Here is a 22,260-nt window from a genome sequence, read left to right on the forward strand (position 1 = left end):
AGATGCCAATTATATATATCAAGTACAACATAATTACAAACAAAACATCAACCAGCAAAATTCAAAATGAGAAACAGCAAAACCAGAAAGAAATATCCATAAGAGAGGGTGAGTTACCAATCAAGTGATATAGTCATGCCTATAGAGTATACCCATTGAAATCAATGGAACTTTACTCATGACTAACTTGCCCCACTGATTTCAGAGGGTCTACCGTAAGCTTGACTAAGTATGGATCCAATTCAAAGGCTACGTTGCGCCAGGCTTTTCCAGTGCCCTGAAACATCTCCCTCATATCTAAAGACTTTTATAGAGCTCACACTTCTCACCCTTTTAGTAGAACCTAACAAAAGGCTTTACACTACCGTTGTAGCGTAAAGCTTTTTATATTACTGTTGATTTATTATTTTTCTATTGGAACAGCACAGTAACTTTCCATTTATGTGCTTAGTATGAGAAGTTGGGGGGAAAGTGTAAGAGCTGGATTGGGACATCAGGAAGAGAATATTTGCCCCCCCCTCCCCAGGCCTGGCATTCTCTACTCCTGATGTATACATTTGAGCTTTGCATATTAATGTCACAAATTGTACTTCTTGCATTACATAGCCTTTTAGTGACACTGTTTGCATTTCTTCCCTCTAGACACGTCTCTTGCCAACTAAGTAACACGGACTGCTGTGGATTAGGTGGGCTCTAATCCCTGAATGCTTAGACCACACTAGTTGTTAATCTTAAAGGCACCACACAACTCTGTTTTTAATGAAAAGGGTTTCAGTTTAGTTTTAATATTATAAAATCTGAATTTCAAGAAATTGACAAGTACAGGGTAGTAGGCACAAATACAAAAACACACCTCTAAGGCACTTCCAAGCATTATAACATATTTTGCTCTTTCAAGATGTTATTATTCTATGTATTTACTTGGTAAATAGTTACAAACCAGTTGAAGCCAGACAAAAGTATAGTCCATATGCTGTGTTGCCAGTATAGGCAAATATGATATAATACATCATTTATATTTGCAGTGCAAACAGGTCCTTTGGTCTCATCTACTTGAGTCTTCTTTGCCTTGTCAGATTTCTAAGGGCAAAACACAAAATTCGATTCGCTGTCATGCTATTTTGCATTCTCAGCTTCTTGCTTACTGTAAATCATTGCTTTTCTTTACAGACAGTGACTCCTTGTTTCTAAGAGGCTTGCAACCTGCAGTGATTTAAGCTTTAACTCTGTGTAAAGGTACAGGCTAGCACTATGCTTTGGCAACACTGTGGTATGGCTATCCAAATATCCAGACAAGAATCATAAAACTCCAAAAGGGAGAGGCATCTGATGAAACTAAGGATTGTTTGAAATGTTATAAAGCACTTCCTTATAAGACAGTGTGAAAACTGTGTGAAGATCATCCCATGTGGCAGCTGTATACATCAATTTCATAGCATGTGCAAGCACAGGGAAGCCATGTTTGGCCACAGCCTTGCAATGTCTTATCAACAGCAAAGCAGACTGATATAATTGTCATGACATACTGCTTTCTATGAAGTTTGCTATTCAGAAGCACTTCCCATGGAGAAGTGATAGGTTAACGTTTTGGTTAACGGCAAGCGATAGTCTGCATGAATGTTTATTATACTGCTTGCAGAGGTGGTAGAAAGAGTTGGAAATACCAAGAGAAAATGCTGATGTCAATTCTAACATTACAGGAACCATAGGATGGCTCGGAAAACCAGTTCAGAGGTCGGAAACAGCACTCCAACTTCTGAAGGAAGGGTCTGAGAGCCGCCCCTCGCAGCTGGCATAGAAAGAACCATGTGGGCTGCCTCTCCGAGGTTGGAAAACTGACCAGAAAACTGACCACGCCCACCAGGTGTTCTGCTGGGCGTGGAGGGGAGAAGACTAGGATATCTAGTCTCCTTCCCTCCCCCTCCAAAATGCCCTCACTAAATAGGCTGAAAAGCTTGTCTGGCAAAAATATAGGAGATTGGTGGATGATGAGGCAAAGATTGCCATTCCTTCCACCTTGCAGGGCACAGGAATCTTGGAAGCCTCTGAGTTGGTGGACTTTGGAGGAGCAAGGGTGCAGTCCTTAGGACTTTGTCCTAAGAGCACAAATTAGCACATGGCATACTATAAGAGCTTTTTCTTTTCATACAGATGGTCATCAACCTTTCTTTACAGAGTAATTCCTGAGGGACATATGGAGGCTACTTCCCTCTCCATTATAAACCAGTGACACAAATGCTACCCAATCCACTAGCGAATCGTTCTTAGAGTAGATGGAAAGAGTTCCTGGAGGCTGCAAGTAAGTTCTCTGAGAACATACAATGTCACCAAATGAGTCTAGCCCAGTGTGTGCATCAGCTGGCATCACAAGAAGGGGAAGCCAAATCTGGACAAGTGTAACAAAGAAAGGGAAAAAAAGGGTAAATGGAGTTTCTTTCCAAATCTCACATTCACTTTAATGGGGTCCTTCAATCCTGTATAAGTCTTAGATTTACAGCAAGCTAAATGTTCTGTCACAAAATAAACATCTGAGAAAGCTGTCACAACTATGGCCTCCATCTATATCACTGGTGTTGACTTGGCATATCCTTAACAGCAAATGCGTAGCTCATTTTCCAGGCCATAGATCTTTGACTTCAAATTTTTCAGTTCCCCTTGAATCTTTTTAGTTCTCTTATTCCCCTGGCGAACTTCATGCAGAATTGCAAGGTCTTGGTCTGGACCCACAGACATTGTCACCTAGAAAGGGAAAAAAGGGATGGGAGGATAGATAGAAATGCAAGAAATTAGATGTTTTATGAAAAAGGAATACAGACAGCAGTTTTGAACAAATTTTCATTTAGAGCGGATGATTTTTTTTTATTTTAAACAGTGCACTAACCCTCAAACAAGAAAAGAAGCCACAGGATAGTGTACCTGTATCCTTCCTGGTAAAGCCAGATCTTAGCACAGACATCCATACTCTAGTTACCTCCAGCTTAGACACAAAGATTTGTATGCATTTCTCCTAGTATACACATTTGCCTAACATACATTTTTACAAGCAGTTTCCCATAATACAGTGCCTTTTTGTACATTATTTTCACCAATACATGCATTTCTGTGTGAACTTTTCACTACTATACATATTTTTGTACATGTTCTGGACTGGAGAACTGCATCACGCAATTTGGATACGTGCAAATACAGAATAACTGCATTTCAGTTTGCACATTGGTTTGAGAAGTGCAAATTAGATAGGTTTGCATTAAAATGCAAACCAAAATATTTTCCCCATCCCAAATTGAAGGTGCTAGTTTAACCTTTAAACCTCAAACAGCTCAGTTAACAGAGTGCCTTAAGGCAGGGGCAGGCAGACTTCCAACTTCCAAAAGTCCCAATGGTAAGGAATGCTGGCAGTGGAGTCAAAGTCCAAAACACCTGGAGATCTACTTTCTGCTCATTTGTGCCTTAAGGGCCACCTCCTTCCATTAAGTTCCCTCTTGAGTTGCCCATTCAACACATGAGGTCTTGGTCCAGGTGTCATTTTCAAAGAAAATGTGGTGGGCAGCCACTAGGAGTGGGGCCTTTTCAGTACTTGCCCCCAGTTTGTGGAATGCTCAGGAGGGTTGCCAGACCCCAACAGTTTATTCTTTCCAACAGAAGGTTTTTACCCAATTAGATTTCATGGATTTTGAAATTCTGATCCAGAGGATTTCTGGATACACATATTCAACCATTACCTTGAAAAGTTGCCTCTCCACGTCTTTCAGCCTTTGCCGAAGTTGTTTAATGTCAGTCTTAAAGCCTTCCACCTCCATGACACGTCGTTTTTCAAGTGCCTCATAGCGCTGGGTCATCAGCTGCAGGCGCTTCCCCATCTTTTCTGAGCGTTCCTGCAAATATGAAAGCAAACACAGGAATGCAGGTGGGGAGTGCCACACTTAGCTCTTACAATAAAAACTTGGGAGGTGGAGATCATAGCATGCTAAAGCGGCTGCAAAGCCTGTGTAAAAGGTATTACCTTGAAGATCTCTCGCCCTACGTCTCCTTCCTCCCGAATCTTAGCCAGCTGCTCTTCCAGGGAAACACACTGCTCTCGATACATGTCTGCTAACCGCTGCTCCTGTATCAGTTGCTCCTGTAATCCCTGGAGTAGAGATAAAAAGCTTGGGATTACCAAATGCATGATGTTTTATGCACAAGAGCATCCTTTCCAAAAAGTACCAAGGTAGTTGGACCTCCTTGCGTGTGGCCGATATCATGACAAAGCTAGGTGTCACATTGATTACCCTGATGTGTACCATGTACTTTTTTATGTGGTTGGCTTAAGTATTCCAGGTTGGCTTAAGTATTCCAGGTTGGTGTTCTAGTTACAACTCCTTTAGGATGCAAAAAGATAACTGTGGACAGGCAGCAAACGATCAATGGGCACTAAAGTATGCTCAGTGTGTTGTGTATGTTGCACTGGACAAGAAAACAAGAGCAAATCGGACAATAGTGGTTATTCCAACATAGCTGGATTTTAATTCCTGAGCAGGCAAAAGCATTGTTTGTAAAGCAAATCTTTGAGTTCCAACCAGGCCTGGCGTTTGTACCCTGTGGTTCAAGGCAGAAGCTTCTTCTCAAAATTATGAGTGGTTTTAGCTTTGAAACCATTGGTGAAACCATCCTGTTCACTGATGAAAACAACTCCAGAGCAGGAAGGGACATCATCCATTTTACCCCTTACCAGAAGGGAGACTCCTAAAGTTTTTCTTTTGAAAAGACTGTATGCCCTAATCTCCACTGACTGGCACTCTTTGATATATGGCTGGAAATGATTTTAAGTGGTTTTCCAGTCTATTCTCCTATCTAAAGACTTAAACCTGCCTAAATTAAGCCAACCAAATGGTTATTTAACCTGGGCTTAAAGACATCCATTGATGAGGATTTTACTACAACTTTGGCTAACCTGTTCTAATGCTTAGATGTGTTCCATCCTCTAGCTGTCCAGTCACCATTTTAGCTCACTGACCTCTCCCTGCGAAATTAGGAAAACAGCTGATCTTTATATTTTTCAAGGCAATCCTTCGAAGGCTATTCCCAATCCTCCTTGGACCTCTTTCCTCTGAACCAAACAGACCCAACTCCTTTGGTCTTTCTATAACTTAAAACGCCCCATAAAACCAGCAATGCAAAGAGAGTAGAACACAGAAATTATAACAAGACTGAAGAAAAGAGGGTATGCACAGAGGCAGAGAAAACTTAATGCTGGAATAAAAGACAGTGATTAGCAGGAGAGCATAACACTACATCAATGTGCTGGAGCATCACAGATGTTGAAATTTCATGGTATTATATTACTGAGCCCACAGAAATGGGCAGTTACATCACAGCAGCTGCTGTTACCTTAATCTCTGCACGACGTGCTTTATGAAATTCATGCTCTGCTCGAGAAATCGGTTTGGCATCTCTCCTCTTCTTGAAACCATCTACCTTCCTGCCAGAAGGTGCTCCCCTGTCAAAACTATGCTGACAGGGGCTGCTATCCCACTGGTCTGGGCTACTCTCTCGTTGTTCTGGGCTACTGTCCCGCCAGCTCTGACCACTGTCCCGACTTTTGTCGTGGTCCTCCTGGCCCCGCCAAACCCTGCTGTGTTTGGGCACAGGTTTGCTTTTGTCCAGCTTCCTCAGCAGAACGTCCTTCTCTGCCATCCAGGATTTCTCATTTGCCCGAGCATCAAACTTCACCTGGAGAAAATCTCTGGTGCTCTCGTACAGCAGGTTTTGAGCTTTGTGGTATCTGGAGAAAGCACTGCAATGAATTAGCAATCAAATTGTTTCCCAGTTCCTGCATTAAACCCTTTGTGAACCAAGGTGGAGAGAGGGAAGCAATGGCTTTACAGTTCCACAGGTCAGAGTTTGCAGGAGAGAAAACATGCATCCTGTTTAATACAATTTTAACTAACTTTATATCTATACTAGAACTTCGTCACTGGAGAGTTGCGTTCTGGCTTTGGGCCTACATGGAACTACCCTGAGGGACCTGAAAATATGATGCTGTCTTATACTGGAGCAAGATCTACCAAGTCAAAGGGAAGACAGAGCGTAGATTGGGATTTATCGGAAGATCTCTGGGTAATTTGCAGTAGACTGGGAAACGTTTCTGACTTCCAATAACAGCAACCACTAAAAATCATTTTACTCCTTAAATTATATCCCTGAAAAGGAATTCCTGGGGAAAACCAGGAGCAGATATTTGTATACAAGGGCTCGTGAACTTGGTTCTGGTTTCTGATCACAAATGTCTGGGCCAAGCATGTGCTCAGAGGCACCCTGCTCCTTAACTGGTAGGGTATATTCGTTTCCCCACCCGAGCTGTTATTTTGTGACTGACTTTAGTTGAGGAAATTTGGGGTTATAGTAAAAACCAAGCAGATCCTACAAGCCTAAAGTCTGTCCACCCATGATCTAGTCCAGTACAGTCTATTCCAATAGGCAATAGGACTCCAGGGCTACCAGGCAAAAGTCTTTCTCATATCTAATCCTTTGATTGGGAATACTGGGAATTGAACTTGGGACCTTCTATGCATGCAACGAGGGACCTTCTACCACTGAGCTATGGAGCCCCTTTAAAATAAAAGCAACACCCAGAGGGAATAAGAAAGAAAGTCACCCTTTCTTTGCATGCCCAGGCAGAAACTCGAACCATGGACCATCAGATTAAAATCCTGATGCTCTGTTAACAGAGCTCCCTGGGCAATCTGTATTGACTTCTAGTCCGTATTCACAAAGTAGGATAGTGCAAATTGGCTAGTAGTATAGTGTCTAGAGAATGATGTTTGTGTTTCTTCTCTTGCCACCTTATTCCTGCTTCTAGAGATGTAAGGTACCCCAAGACTTCTCTCCATATCAAATCACTACTGCTGCGGGATGAGTCTAGACAAAAGCATAATGAAGTTGACCAGCGCTTCTCTCCATTCCAATGGGGTTTATTTTTATATGATATACATCCGGGCTCCCATTCAAAGCAAGACACATTTTTGTTATTCCTACTTTTCGGTAAGGTCTTTGATCTTGTCCTGATCCCTCTGATGTTGGACCTGGGCTTCTTCTATGCGGATTCGTCTGTCCTCAAGCAGTGCTTCAATCTGTTCCTTGGATAGCTTGGTCTGTTCTTCGAGTTGAGCCTGAAGAGCTTCCACCTGGATCAACACAGAATGTCAGGGTGAACGATGCTTCCTCTTGCAGAACAGTTAACATTTCTCTGCTTTATTTTTCCTGTGGTTTTTAGATATTACTAGTTTCTGATTTAGAGAAGTACCTATGGTGGCATCACACAGCCTGTTTGAGATGGCTTTATGCAGTCATACTTTGAGATTATCATAGACATTATCATAGAATAGCAGAGTTGGAAGGGGCCTACAAGGCCATCGAGTCCAACCCTCTGCTCAATGCAGGAATCCACCCTAAAGCATCCCTGACAGATGCTTGTCCAGCTGCCTCTTGAAGGCCTCTAGTGTGGGAGAGACCACAACCTCCCTAGGTAACTGATTCCATTGTAGTACTGCTCTAACAGTCAGGAAGTTTTTCCTGATGTCCAGCTGGAATCTGGCTTTCTTTAACTTGAGCCCATTATTCCGTGTCCTGCACTCTGGGAAGATCGAGAAGAGATCCTGGCCCTCCTCTGTGTGACAACCTTTTAAGTATTTGAAGAGTGCTATCATGCCAAAATGATTGCTTAAATCCAACAGTTTAAGAAGTCAGCATGGGAATGGTCACATCAGGGGAAGTCCATCAGCCACAAAGGATATTGCTTTCATTTCAATAACAATAATTTTCATACTTTCCCCGCTTTTGGTGTTAAGAAATATTTGGCCACTCCCATTAGACTATAAAAGAAGCAAGCCAAGTGGTGGTGGTAAAATCAACCCATAGCAGGTTTATAATAAAGCCAGAAAACCAAGTTTGTTTGTTTTTTAAACACTATGCATGTGTGCCACTGTATATCATGATGGTCATGAACAAAAACAGATCTTTAAAAAGACTGGATAGAGAACTCAGAGGATAACTGTATCACTGAATTTTAGCCATAATATTAAGAAATTCAGTTTCCATGTTCTTAGGTCTTCTCTTTCAATAGCCAGATGCTGGGAGCAATAATGGAAAAATCGGCCTCATGCTCTGCTAGTGAACCTCCCTGCCATTTCTTGTTTAGCCACAGTGGAATACTTGCTGCTGAACTAGATGGACCTTAGTCCATGCCAGCATAGTAATTCTGAGTTTTCTCCATGTATCTTTGTTGTAAGATGGTGATGGTAACCTTTTGATAAAAAATGAGGTTGCAAGATCCTAATAAGGTATTGTTTGATACTGGATTTCTGTAATGTCAAAAGAATGTCAAAAGGATTTCTTTCTTTCTTTCTTTCTTTCTTTCTTTCTTTCTTTCTTTCTTTCTTTCATATAGGCTTTAGATTTCTGTTCAGTCTTCTTATTCAGCTGGAAGATTTGCACATTTGCCAGGAAAGGAAGCTGTCTAATAACCTGCATGCCCACCTACGCTGGTTTTTCAGTAAAAGTGGCAATCAAAAAACTTTCAGAGACTGAATGATCAGAACAGCCAACCACCACAATACAAAAGAAATGACGTAGCTTAACTCTGACTATCAGGCCCAGCCCAAGGCAGGCTGCCGCTATCACCCCTCCCATCTCATCTGCCAGCTTACACTTTGGGTAAGCAAGAGGCACACGGGCGAGCAAGTGGCCACTTCTTGGGCCTGCTGGCCAGCCATACAAACAACTGGCAGGACCAAGAAGCAGCAGACCCTTTGGAGAGGGAGAGCACAGCTCTCCCCATACTCCACTGCCTGCTGCATCCGCATCCGCATCCTCCTGCTTCATAGTAGGGCTGGCCAGGCTGACTATCACTTTTGCTGAAGTCGTCTTCAAGAACATCAGTGAACTCTGTCGGCAGGTTCCTAAACTAATTCAATGACCACACCATTCCCAGTCCATGAACTGTCATATGACAAGCTGGTTATTTGAAGCTATTTACCCTTTGGCAGCTTTCCTTGCATTTCAAATACATTGGCTTATCACCATGTAAATGAATTGTTAATGGGTTATCTGAAATAGTCCAGCTATATTGGTTTATAAGTGTGTGTGTGTGTGAGTGAGATATATAAAAGAGTGTTGGCAGAATGAACCATCCTAAATACATATTGCATTTGTTTGAAGTCCAAGATAGAACAGACAACTCTTCTCTACCCTTTCTGGCTTCTCTCCTTTCACTGCTGGCTTTGAGGCAGAGCTCTGAGCACTTAACACAGAAATCAAAGTAAAATTGAGTGTGAGAAGATCAAAGGCAAAGAGAAAGAGAGTGGGGTCAGATATAAGTGTACAGTATAATTTCAAGATGCCTAGAGCAAGGACCCGAAAGGCAAATATTACAGGCTTGCCTAATTTACTATTACTGTCAGTCATCCCAAACAAAGCATTCAGCCTCTTGTCTTTGATTCTCTGGGAAGTAATGGGTTAATAATATACCTATTGGCTTGGATCCTAAAATAAATTATCTTAAGTAAATTCACAGAAGGAATTTACTCTGTCTAATAGAGACATATTGGGGGAAGGAAAACAGTGGGTATTATGGACCTAAGTATTTTTTTTACCCTGAATTGAAGTTCCACAGATTTCAATAGTAGCAGCGTGCCTAGAAAGCTAAATGAACCATCCCCACCCCCAGCAAAGTTGGTGTTTCATAGAGAAGGAGCTCTTTGATTTAAGAAATAAAAAGGAAACAGAGGCCCAAGTTGTGCAAACCCGCACATGGCTGTCGGTTACCTGTAATAAGAATGTTTGATCATCTCTTTGGTATCTATCTCCACTTTCTGGTTTCTCTCCCTTTGGTTTTGAGGCAGAGTTTTTAATACCTAAAGCAGAAATAAAACTTGAATTGTTAAAAAAGCTACGCCACTCCTTTCACTTGACTACCTTGAAAGAAATTAATGTCCTAGGCCAAAGGGAACCTCATGTTAACCCATCAATCATCACTGTACGGAGTATCACAAGAAACAGGCATGTAAACTAACATCTTTTCCACATGCACTCATGGTATTCTAATGCTTTAGCTGCATCCTTTGCTAGAGACAATTTTTATTTTCCCCATTACCTGTTTTTAAAGTGTGCTTATCACTTCGAGTATGTGAATCTCTGCTCTTGGTTAGCCTTTGAGGTATAGTGACCTATAAGAACCAAAACAGTTTGGTCATTTTCTGCTCTGCCTCTGTTTTCAAGATAGACATTAGAAGCAATACACTGCCAAGCGAGCGTGCAAACAAACAGAAAACCTCTGAGGGAAAGTAATTTTAAAGGAATACAAAGGCATAACAGAATACATAAAATACAGTTAAATGCTGTTCTTCTGTTTCTACTACAGCTGCACACTGGGCCCTAAAAGTTGCTGCCTTAGCACGGCATTGCTCAGGCCTGAATCTCGGTGTTATAATTGTGCAAACATTTGTAGCTCCCTATTACGGCACAGAGATTTGTAATGCTCATTAAGTCACTAACGAGCCCCAGAGTTGCAGCTTAAACAATTTAAGTTTGGCTTGTGCTTGTTGATTTCAAAGCGAACATTGTCAGATCTTCCTGGATGCCTTTAGGAAGTATAGAACTCAGAGAGGCAGAGAATTAGGAAATGGATCAGTAAGTTCTCCACTCCCCATCATTATTTATTTATTTATTTATTTATTTAAGGATTTTTATGCCGCCATTCAGCCAAAAAAGGCTCTCATGGCGGCTTACAAAAGTATTTCTTGACAATCCCTGCCCACAACATTATGTAGCAAGTAGAGTTGTATGATAGCATGTCCAAATGAAGCCTGCTCAAACACTTAAGAAATCTTCAAACAGTAATAACTCAGCAGAACTATCAACTTTGCTGTGTTCTTTTTCAGTAAATGCAAAAGTTTAAGGTTGTGGCTCTTGATCTGCCAATGTAACCCTTACAACTAGAAACACATCCATTGCGCATCTGCACATTTCTAAAAAAATGCTGCGGAAATAACCAAGTAAATGTGTTCCAAATAAGAGAAAGGCACAAGTATCTTTTTCATCATGGTAGGCTTATTTTTTTAAAACATCCTAAACCAGCCTTCCCCAACGTGGCACCTTGAAGATGTGTGTACTACAGCTACAATTCCTATAAATGACTGTGCTGATTGGGATGATGGGAGTTGTAATTCAAGACATCTACAGGACGTGACATTGAGAGAAGGCTGCCTTAAACCATCAGCAGTAGGTAGCCCGCTGAAATAATTTTCAATGACATGGCTCGCATGACATGATAGACCATCATGGCTTAATTTACCTGCAGGGGTATTCGTATGGAACTCAATTTTGTATTCGTATGGATCTCAATTTTGCATGGTGCCTGTGAGTGCCCAGCTTGCCATGGGTTGTCGAGTTGTGTGAACCCAGACAGCAGGGTTGTTTGAGGGTCAGACAACTCTCAAATACCCCTAAAACAAGCCATGGGTTATTTCATGGTTGTCTAACCCTCAAACAACCGCTGTCGCCTTGGTCTGCACAGCACAACAAGCCACGGCAAGCCCAGCACAACATGGCGGGTAAATTAAGCTATGGTGGGCTATTGTGTCATGCAAATTAGGCCATAGAGAGTTTGAAGAAACCCTTAATAAAATGACTTCTTTGCTCAGATCAGCCTCCCCCAACCAATGGCATGAAGCCAATGATAATTTTGGCTACAGATAATGCGAGTCATAGTCCAACACATCTGGAGAGCACCCGATTGGAGAAGGCTGTCCTAGATAAGCCTTTTACTCCAATGAATTGACATGGATACCCAGTTGCTTTTGCTGCAACAGACTATCATGGCTACCCCTCTGGAATGCTGGCTGTGGGGTGGGTGTGCGTGCATGCTGGGAGTTGTATGACTTCTTCCTGTCTAAACATGCTTAGGATTGTGTTCTTAATCTACTTTGTGAACCACCACTGGCAACATATCCAGTGCCATTTATATCTCAGAAAGGCAATATAGAGAGATTAAAAATAAATAACCATGGGAGCAATCCTATGGATTGTGCCTTCACTAGATGGAAGTCTCTGATCTTGAAGGCTCCCAAATATCCAATGTCCTGCCTGGATGTATGTTGGCAGGACGAGGGAACGGAGGCTATTGTCATCTTTCTGTACTGTTTTACATCCCCCCCTTTAGACAGGCCTTTGAGCCCATCTTAGAAGATACATGTTGGAGGGGGCTAGGCTGAGGCTGAAGAAGCCACTGGATTTCTTGTATTCTGGCCCCTCCCACTGGAACATCCCCTTTTTCCTCCCTCCGAGTCCACATTTGTGAGCTCAGGAAACAGCAGGCTCAGTTCCTTCTGTAGGGGCTGCAAAGGGGCGGGAGGAGGGATCAGATTCTGAAGTCCCCCTTCCAAGGTTGTAGCACCGTCTACAGCTTCAGAGAGACTCTGAAGAACCCTATGCTCCCTTGGATGCTTACCTGGGACCATAGGATTGCTCTCTACATAAAAAATTGTCTATAGGTTAACTGAAATACATTTACCTTGTGAGGTGGTTCCTTGTGAAAATAGGTAATTTCGCCACTGTCTGTTCCCACTAAAGCCAAAAGGTGCTGGATCTTCTTTCTGTCTTCCAACTCCCTGGAATCCATTGAAAGGAAGGTGACTTGTTTCTGCTTCCAAGTGCACCCATTGGTGTACCCTGTTTTAAATGTTGACTAGTGGAAGCTCAGCTAACATTTGACAAGCAGGAAGCACATCCCCTGTTCGCATATACTGGTGAGGCTCTTTCCTGTAGAAGCTGACTGCTGCATAAGATCTTATGATAAGGTTCCGGCTAATAAAAGGCCAGGAAACACAAATATTTCTAATACAATCTCCTTTTCTAAAGACTTTAGCTCTCTCTCTCTCTCACACACACACACACAGTAGAAGTTGCATCTATTCTACAAAGAGTTATGGAGACTATAGTACCCTATTTCTTCGATTCTAAGATGCACTTTTCCCCCCATATAAACATTTCTAAAAATGGGGTGCGTCTTAGAATCGCGGGTGTATCATAGGTTTTTTTTTTCTGTTGGTGGTACTGAAATTAGTGTGCGTCATACAATCGATGGCATCTTACAATCGAAGAAATACGGTAGCTCCTTCCTACTTGATTTGCTTCTCCAACCATAACCCCCAGGAGGCAGTATTAGCAAGACAATAAAATCCCACCTGCTTACAAAGAAAGTTCATTTTTGGCTTATGAAGAAGTGATTTTACATAGCAGAAACTGTCCAACGTCAGGACGGTTTTTGACATTATTTTTAAGGAAACACCTGTATTGTCAGGAGGTGTAGTGGTGTTTCCTCCAAATAATCTGAAGTGTGTCCATTTTAATGCTAAGACATACATATAGCAGAAATGGTCAGGTATTCTCCCTTTGACTCATATATTACTACTGAACTGTCTTAGGAGTCAATCTTATGCATGTTTAGACAGAAAAAAAGTCCTGCAAATCCCATCATTCTCCAGCCAAAAAGGGAGTTGCTTAGACATAAAAAAGTCCTACATTAAATAGGATTGCACCCTTAATCATTCTGAAGTTACTTTTACAAGTATCTACCAACATGGAATAATAAAAAGGGATATGGCAAGGTGAACAAAAACAAACACCTGGACTACATCTCCTGTATAAGGCACGGAGGGTGCAATCGTATGGCTTCTAAACAGCATCTGGGGAACCATGGGATATTTCAGATTCCTGGATCTGAGGCTGGAGACCCTGCTCCAACCTCACATCCAAGAATCCACATTCCCCCACCCCATCACAGCCACCACAGAGAGAACCCACCAACTGCCTCTCCAAGGTTGAAAAGCGGGGGTGGGGGGAGGGGACTGGCATAGGAAGCATCCCCAGGCCTCTCCAGCCTCCTTTCTTCCTCCTCCTTCTCCTCCGCAACACCCTGGCTAGACAGGTGAAAATGCCCATCTAACTAAAATGCAGAGCAGGAAGAGCATGGAGGTGAAGATCACCTACTGCTCTGCACTGGATGCCCGTAAGCCTCCAAGTTTGGAAGCTTATGAACACTGGGATAAGATTGCACCCTTAAAGTTTGTAAAACTATGTGGAGCTAGAGAATAATGCTCAAATATGTTCAGTTTGGGTTAAAAAACAGAAACTCCTAACCTAAAGACAACAACTACATTTAATCGTAAATCTATACCAAACATGTTTCTCTCTCACCCAGGTTGGATGTATTTATTTTTGTCACTTATATCCTGCTGCTAGATTCAAAGGTGCTGGCAAAAAGGAGCCACTGGGGAACATAAGCAAATGTTCGTTATCAAGTCAAACCACAGTTTGGGAGCCTATCTTATTATCTAGCTCAGTATCATTAAATACAAAAATGAACATCACAGTGAATTTGAGGTTTTGCTGGAACAAACAGATGTCTCGATGTGTGACAATCTGTCACACATGTGTGACTATCTATGACCAAACAAGGCTGGCGTAATTCAGCTTTAGTTAACTTATGTCAGAACTGATTCTAAGTTATCACTGGCAGGAATCAAGCAAGGGGAATAAAATTCAACATGCATGGGCTGACATGGAGGTATTTTCATGTTATATATTAGGAAGTAAAGGATCCCAAAACCTTGTTCATATTCTTCATCTTATGCTAATCCTGTATACTAGAATTCTATGCTAGAGGAATGTCAAGAAAAGTGTGCATATGCAAATAACACCCTCAAGTCCCACGACAACTGGATAGCTTCTCTTCATATCCTAGCACAGTAATTCAGTGAAAGACAACAGTAGAAGGGAATGGAGGGTAACACATCACCCTGGCTTCACTTTGGGATTTGGAGTAAGCATCATGTTCCTCCCTGCAGATTTCTTCATGTGTGACGGAGCATTATTTCAATTCTCTCCCCAGGTCAATAAAATACAGAGATAAGGACAAGCACACTGCTCCCCTCTGCAGTCTATTTGCACACACCCCACCTTTGTCCATACCACCCCCAAAACCACACAAACACATTCCAAACCCATCGCTCCCAGCATCTTCAGGTCCTCACTGTACTGTTAAAAGATTATTTGCTAGCATCTGACTTACACCTAGAGATGGGGAGAAGGTTTTTCTATTATTCCACCCAAACCGCAGACCTGATTTTCAGCCGATCATTCTCAGCATAAAGGCGCAGCACGTGCTCTCTCTCCTGGAAGAGGTAAACCTGCATGTCACTCAAAGCCTTCTGCAGCTCTGCAATTTCTTCTTCCCGCTGACGCATTTCCCACTGCAATTTGTGCTGCGTGGAGAAATGGGAAGCACATTATTGATCACCTGGCAGTTAAAGCAAAGGCAGGACAGAGATATTTTTCCTCATTGATTACCTTGTCCCATCTCAAAACCTTGGCAACTTTCAAGAGGAATGCTAGTTTTTACTGACTTTTATGAAGGTTAGACATAATCTAGTTCTGGCAGATTGCAAGAGAAGAAATGTTGGGAATTCTCTGCACCTTTACTCTCAGCAGCTGGGTGCTGCGAATTCTTTTCTAGACCTCAACGCTGCAGTGCAAATCCTTGTAGCTTGTGAGCAGATTTTCTATGTCTATGCCTCTCTTAGCACCATTTCAATTATTACCTCCCTCCAAATCTCTTCCTGATCATCACACCTTCAATCCTCTCAGCCGCCTTGGTGAAACGCTCAACTAGCTACAACACTTTCCAGCCTCCTCTTTCATTTACTGCATTAAGAGAGGGGTCATAGATCAGTGATGGCGCAGAGCTTCGGGTCCTGCTCCCTCCAACGTGGCTTCATTTGCCATTTCCCCAATGGAGGAAGCAGCATCAAGTGGATCTGGCAACCAAGGTGGATCTGGCAACCACAGCCAGGCCCCAGACAACTAGTATTTACTCATTTTAGTAATTTAAAATGGAACACTTGGATTACAGAGTAATCTTGGTAAAATCCATAGTAGAACAACGGATTAAAGATATAGATTTTCAATATCTGTACCAAAAAGGTCTGGGAAGACTTGGAAAGCTATATAACAGATCTACAATCAAAATTTCCAAGGGCTTACCTCATTTTAATGGGGGATTTTAATGCTAGAATTGGTCCTAATAATAAGGCACTTTTTTCATCTTGTTTATGGGGGACACATGATAATGAGAATTATGTTTTTAGCTATAACAGAAGTTCAAAAGATCCCAAAGTTAATTATGGTGGTATATGCCTGACAGAAATGGTGGGCCGCCTCGCCCTCACAATTCTGAATGGAAACCATTCCTTTGACCACTGTGCAGAATACACTTTTGCCTCCGGACGTGGTAGTAGTGTTGTTGACTATGTGTTGCTTTCCTCTTGTTTATCAAGCATGATTAAGGAGTTTTCTGTTGGAAATAGGATTGAAAGTGATCATCTACCTCTCAATCTCACCCTATTATTATCTGTTTCTGTACACATTGCTTCCAATTACCAGTACAGAGATTCAGATCTAATTCTTAGGTACCAGAGAGTTTATTGGTCTGAAGCAATAAATATTAAAATCACTGGCCTCCTAAACTCTACAGTGGGTGAAGAATTGAAAAACTCAATCATAGGGGCCACTGAAATTACATCTGTCTTAAACAATTACTCCACATTGGTATCTATTCTGAAATCTGCCCTAAGCCGGAAACAACCTGCCCCGAGAAATGTCTTGAAGAAGAGCCCTCCCAAGTGGTTTGACAAGGAATGCCAAGTAGTAAAAAAAATCTGAGAGATGTATACAATCAATACAGAAAGGAAAATCAGGCTGTTCTACCCCATCAATATTATCTGATTAAAAAATACTATAAGACACTGCTAGCTCAAAAGAAGAGGGAAGCAGTGCAACTAGGGTGGAAGGCTCTGATAGATTCTTCATTAAATAACAAACCCAAATTATTTTGGACACTGGTCACTGATGCCTTGGGTGATGCTTCAGGCTCAATTACCTGTAATATTTCAGCTGACATTTGGGAGAGCCATTTCTCCAAAAATTTTATGGACTCTAGGGAGCAGTCAATTGAAAAACTTTCTTCTCTGGAACCAAATTACCTACCAAAATGGGACCCAGTTTCCCCACTTGAAATAAAGACTTTAATTAAATGTCTTAAACCAGGAAAGGCCCCAGGATTAGATTTAATAACCTCTGAAATCCTGAAGGCCAAGCTAGATTGGTGGGCTCCCCTTCTAGCCAAGCTTTTTACACATATTAACAACTCTGGACAGCTCCCCTCAGAACGGTTGGAGGCTGTTGTGATACCAATATTTTAAAAAGGTGACAGGGAGGATCCATCCAATTATAGGCCTATTAATTTACTGTCAGTTGTGGGGAAGCTGTATGCCAGTTACTTAAATACAAGGCTCAACACTTGGATAGAAGAGGAAAATACCCTGGGAGAAGAACAAGCCGGGTTTAGGAAGGGCAGATCAACTCTTGACCATTGTTTAGTCCTAAACCATCTGGCAGAAAAATATATGAATTCTTATGGAAATGGTCTGTTTGTTGCTTTTATAGACCTTAAATCTGCCTTTGATACAATATCAAGAGAAAGACTATGGACTAAGTTACAACATTCTAGCATAATATTTACTCATTTTAGTAATTTAAAATGGAACACTTGGATTTCCCCAGAAAATTCAAGATGGTAAATACCCAGTTTGCAAGAAGAGAAAAATAAAGCAAGTGAGCAAGTACTAATTTTTTGCTAACTAATTGTAAGCCTCTCCAAGAGCCTTTTTTCGGCTGAGGAGCAGGGTATAAATACGCTAAATAATAAAATAAAATAAAACCTCATTCAAAATATGAAACTTATTAAACTCATTTCTGGCTGGATAATTGCTTCTTTTTCCTACCTGCTCATCATACGTTGCTTTGTATTTCTCCAGCCTTTTGACCAGCTCCTCATGCTCTTCATCAAATTCTGCAATCTTTTTTCGGTAGTACTCTAGCAGTTCCCGGGAGGGACGGAGGTAGGCCAGACGCTCGTTGATTGATGGAAGAGGAGTAGAATCATTCCGCTGAGGAGATGGGGAGCTTGCACATTTGGGTGAGCCACGGTTGGTGGTTGATCTGAGCGGTAGGGTTGAACACATCAAGAACAGTTAAGTTACTAAAATCCTAAAACCTGTCAAACCACAGCACTTGTACAATAACAAGCAACAAGATAAAAAAGACAGGCTATGTACAGTTTCATGCAGGACAACAAATCTGGTTCTGAATTGAAATTTTATTTAAATACTGGTGAATGGGCCTGGCTTCACATGGGTGAGAAGAGCCTTTACATTGATACAGCAAAGGTTACAAGAAAACTTCTGCAGCTGCCAGAGTTGGACACATTATGCCTGCCCCATCTGAATGATGGGGACACATTATGCCTGCCCACTAGCTCCCCTAGGCATGGGCCCTGCCACAGTGCACCCCTAGAGCCCTCTATGGGAGGGATTTGTCCATTCCGTTCAAATTAGGGGGGCTGCCCCACAGCCGCGGAGGGTGGGGGGATAGCAGGCATATGACTGTGTCGCTCACCCTACTAATCTCTCCGAATTTCAAACTGAATCGACTACAAAACTATGGACTGGCTAGGGAGGTCTCCCCCTAGTGACAGAAAATGCTGGAAGGGTTTGTCAACTCCATTCCCCTGTGGAGGCAGAGCTGCTCCATAGCGGAAAGGGGGGGGGAGGGAGCAGTCATATAACTCTGTCCCGCAGCCCAGTATCCTCCCCTTAGAATAGTATTGCCTGCAAACTGTATTGCCTGCAAAGCTATGTGCTGGGTAGGGATGCCTGACCCCAGTGGCTGAAGATTAGGGATGTATAAGAAATTAATTTCAGTTCATTTTTTTTATCATGATTTACTTAGTTTGCACCATTTTCAGGATAAAAACAAACTCAGATGTAATGTCCTGTTGAAGTCCCTACATTTCTGAACTTGCAGTGTGATTCGTGAACCAAAAAGAATTTCATTTGACCGTATGCTTACATTTCAAAAACACACATGAAAAATGTGTACTTTTAAAAAATGCACAGAAATACACTTTAATCAATGGGAGAAGAATGTGTACATTTCAAAGAGGTGCACAATAGATGCATAAATTTGGAAAAATGTGGATGAAAACATGCATGGATTTTCAAGTGAAAAGAAAGAAAACCAAGCTTACAATCTGATTCAGACTTCAGTCAAAATGACTTTGAGATGGAATTTGGAGAATTTTGGCAAGCTTGAGTTTTACTGATTCACACATCCCTACTTAAGATGACTGTATCTTCAACCAAATGGACACACTTGTGCATTAATTAATGCATTTTAAAAGCAAGCAAACAAAAAACCATGAGGTACACAACCCTAGGGTCTCCTTAATATGCATTCGCTTCCTGAAAATGCTTTGGTTCTGAGTCCCTCTCCCCCTTAAAAAAAACTTTTGGAAAACAGGAGTTCCAAATCTGGAAGAAGAGATACCAAAAGGCCTCTTTATGATCTCTCATCATTTGGACTTGGCATGTGGAGGACACAACCAAGAAGGCACTTTCGCTTGACGGTAGATACCACAAGGGGATATAGGCAAGAAGGAAGCCAAGGAGCTAGATAGGGAGGTACCAAGCAGATTAGAGCTTTATATAATATAAAAGTCCTCTGAAATTTGCCTAGGATGCTGTAGGAAGTTGGAGCATACACTGGAGTACTGGTGTAATGTGTTCCTGCTTGTGTGCAACTTTTCACTTGAATGCCCCCGTTTTGAGCCTACAACGATACACTCATGGATTTCTAAAGAGTGGAATGACAGAGGGTCTTGAAGTAAAGATAGCTGGAATATTTTAAGAAGTTGGCAAGAACTTCTGCAGCAACAATGATATGCTGTGGAAAATGAAATTGTTAAAAGACATTCCAAATGAACAGCAAACGAATATAAGGAATGTGATCCGCCTAGTTCGAACACACCATCCCAGAAGGCAAATGAAGAGGGAACTAACAAAGCCATGTGAAACTGGCAGCTAGTTCTCTGGCTTACCTTTTGGAGGCAGGGGGTGTTTTTGGAGAAGACATCATGGTTCTCATTCCTGCCACCTGCAGGAAAGTCAAATACACTATTTGATAAAAGAAACAGATTTCTTAGATTCTAAGATCTCTTAGGCCTATTTGCAATTCCATTTTCTATACCACTCTTCCATCAATATCTTACCTCCCTGCTACCCAGCTTCAAGCATAAAGTATTTCATAGTAAGAACTTTTACTTCACAGGTCAAGTAAGTATTTCATTTTCAGATTTAGCATTCAAGCTATGTGGGCAGATTTGGGTTTTGTTTAGTTCCCACCGGTTCAGCTTGGCTGATCCTCCAATGTACTGTAACCCACTGACACATACAGCTACTTCTTTCTCATAGTCCACTTTCAAAATAGTTTGTCAGATGTCCCTGGGTCTTATCAAAACATTTCAATGCCAGGTCTCAACCTGGAACACGTGAAGTGATAATAAAGAGGAAGAGCACATTGACACAAATAGCCACTGGCCCAAAGCACTAACTTTTTTGTTTTTTACTTCACAGGGTTGTTGTGAGAATGGACAAGACAAAATAGAGAGGCCCCTTTAACTTTAGAGCTCACAAACTTAAAGGCCACGGGTCTTTGCAGTGTGTGTGTGACCACCCATGCAGCAGCGAGGCATCCCAACCATATTCCACATCTATTCAGGACTAGGAAAGAATGCTTTTAGGGAGGCAAAGGGGCCAATGGCTTCTCCTGCATGCCTCAATCATCATTCCCTTCCCCCATCACATTCAAATTAGCAGCAGAGGTATGAAATACTGTGGAAGGCACATAATCTGCAATTTACCAAGATTTACAGCCAAAGGAAAAGGATGAATTCACGTTAGTCTTTGGAAAAGGTGGCAGGGATATATAAAGCAGACAGAATTTGGGGCGAGGGTAAAACGTTTTGGCACATGAGAGCATGCTGGAAAGGGGGCTTAAATTATGGGGAGTGATGAGTAAGTAATAGCAATAGGTTGCATCCAGTGGCTATCTACCTTACTCCATTCATTTCAACGGGTCTACTCGAAATTAAAATAACATTGGGTACAATCCAACTGGTTGCTCATCACAGATACTCATGAAGGGTTCTTAACAGGCAAGAAGCGAGAGCATACATGATTCCCTTTTTTCTCCCCACAACATCCCTGTGGGGTTGATTGGGCTGGGAGACCCCGACTGGCCCAGGGTCACTCTGCAGGTGAGGTGAATTTTGAACCCAATTCTTCCCACAGCCAACATTCTCTGGGCTATACCACATTGCTGGCTACCAACCCTACACTGGTCTCCCCCACACCAGCTTAGTATAAGGATTGGTTGCAAAATATGCATTTGTTTCCTGGGGCGGCGGGGAGAGAAAGAAGGCTTGCGCCGCTAACCCCACTGGTTTAAATTTTTAAATAAATGATTATCAGGAACTGTTTCCTCCCTTGCCCGCCTAGGAGAACTCCGTGCAATCCCCGGAGACCCGCCTCAGTCTCAACCCCCAGGGCGAGCAGTCTGCACTCTGCTTTGTCTGCATCCCTCACTCCCCGTTTTCCCTCAGCGTGCCCACTAACCGCTGTAACTCCCCCGTTCGCGCTGCTGCTAGTGCTGGTCTCAACGGAAAAACCAAAAATCAAGCGCAAGGCGGTGAGAATCCTCCAATCGCGAAGAACGTGACAAATGAGATCAGACTTTGTATCCAATCACAACTCTCTATCTATCCATCCAGCTTCCCTTTTAAAAGTTCGTTGGGAAATGAAGTCCCAACGTGAAAACAATGAGTGGGTAAACATCTTGGGAGCTGTGAAAGTTTTTTCAAGGCCATCATCACGAACATGAAAACAAAGACGGGATTAGTGAGAATAACTAAACCGCCAAATTGCCTTCACTTGGGTTGCCTGGTATCTTAAAATAAAATAAAATTATTATTATTATTATTATTATTATTATTATTATTATTATTATTATTATTATTATTATTATTATTGCATTCTTACCTGGGAGTAAAAGTGCTGCGGTATTGCAGTCTTATGAACTCTTTACCTGTAACACACATTGAGCACAATGGGACGGTTTGCATGACACAACAGCCCACTGTGGGATTTTAATCCATAGAATTCATAAGACTGACCATGGGTTATTTAGAAGGTGAATGGGGGTGTTACCAGGGGAGGGGACTGGGAATGTGGGGCTACAAGGTATCCCCAGCCTCTTTCCCTCCCCAAA

At 42.0% G+C, this 22,260-nt stretch overlaps 1 protein-coding gene across 1 annotated transcript; it reads right to left on the bottom strand.

Annotated features, from left to right (window-relative positions):
* Window positions 1-1,910: 1,910 nt before the first annotated feature.
* On the bottom strand, window positions 1,911-21,625 carry CCDC77 (coiled-coil domain containing 77). The gene is made up of 12 exons (XM_063134428.1): window positions 21,609-21,625; window positions 20,033-20,088; window positions 17,880-18,096; window positions 15,160-15,302; window positions 12,551-12,647; window positions 10,133-10,205; window positions 9,805-9,893; window positions 7,018-7,166; window positions 5,371-5,764; window positions 4,004-4,129; window positions 3,723-3,875; window positions 1,911-2,739 (listed from the first exon to the last, which is right to left on the bottom strand). Exons 2-12 carry the CDS (start codon window positions 20,077-20,079, stop codon window positions 2,590-2,592), a joined length of 1,638 nt encoding a protein of 545 aa, XP_062990498.1. The 5' UTR covers window positions 20,080-20,088; window positions 21,609-21,625; the 3' UTR covers window positions 1,911-2,589.
* Window positions 21,626-22,260: the final 635 nt, after the last annotated feature.

Source organism: Elgaria multicarinata, chromosome 9 (genome assembly GCF_023053635.1).
Source record: "Elgaria multicarinata webbii isolate HBS135686 ecotype San Diego chromosome 9, rElgMul1.1.pri, whole genome shotgun sequence".
NCBI lineage: Eukaryota > Metazoa > Chordata > Lepidosauria > Squamata > Anguidae > Elgaria > Elgaria multicarinata.

Bases quoted from the DNA above. Each gene is read 5' to 3' on its own strand.
- CCDC77 (XM_063134428.1), bottom strand. From the start codon at position 20,079: ATGAGAACCATGATGTCTTCTCCAAAAACACCCCCTGCCTCCAAAAG. The intron at 10,206-12,550 runs GTAAATGTATTT...TGGTTCTTATAG, and splicing joins ACAAGGAACCACCTCACAAG to GTCACTATACCTCAAAGGCT. The intron at 2,740-3,722 runs GTAATGGTTGAA...TTCCCTTTCTAG, and splicing joins TGGAGAGGCAACTTTTCAAG to GTGACAATGTCTGTGGGTCC.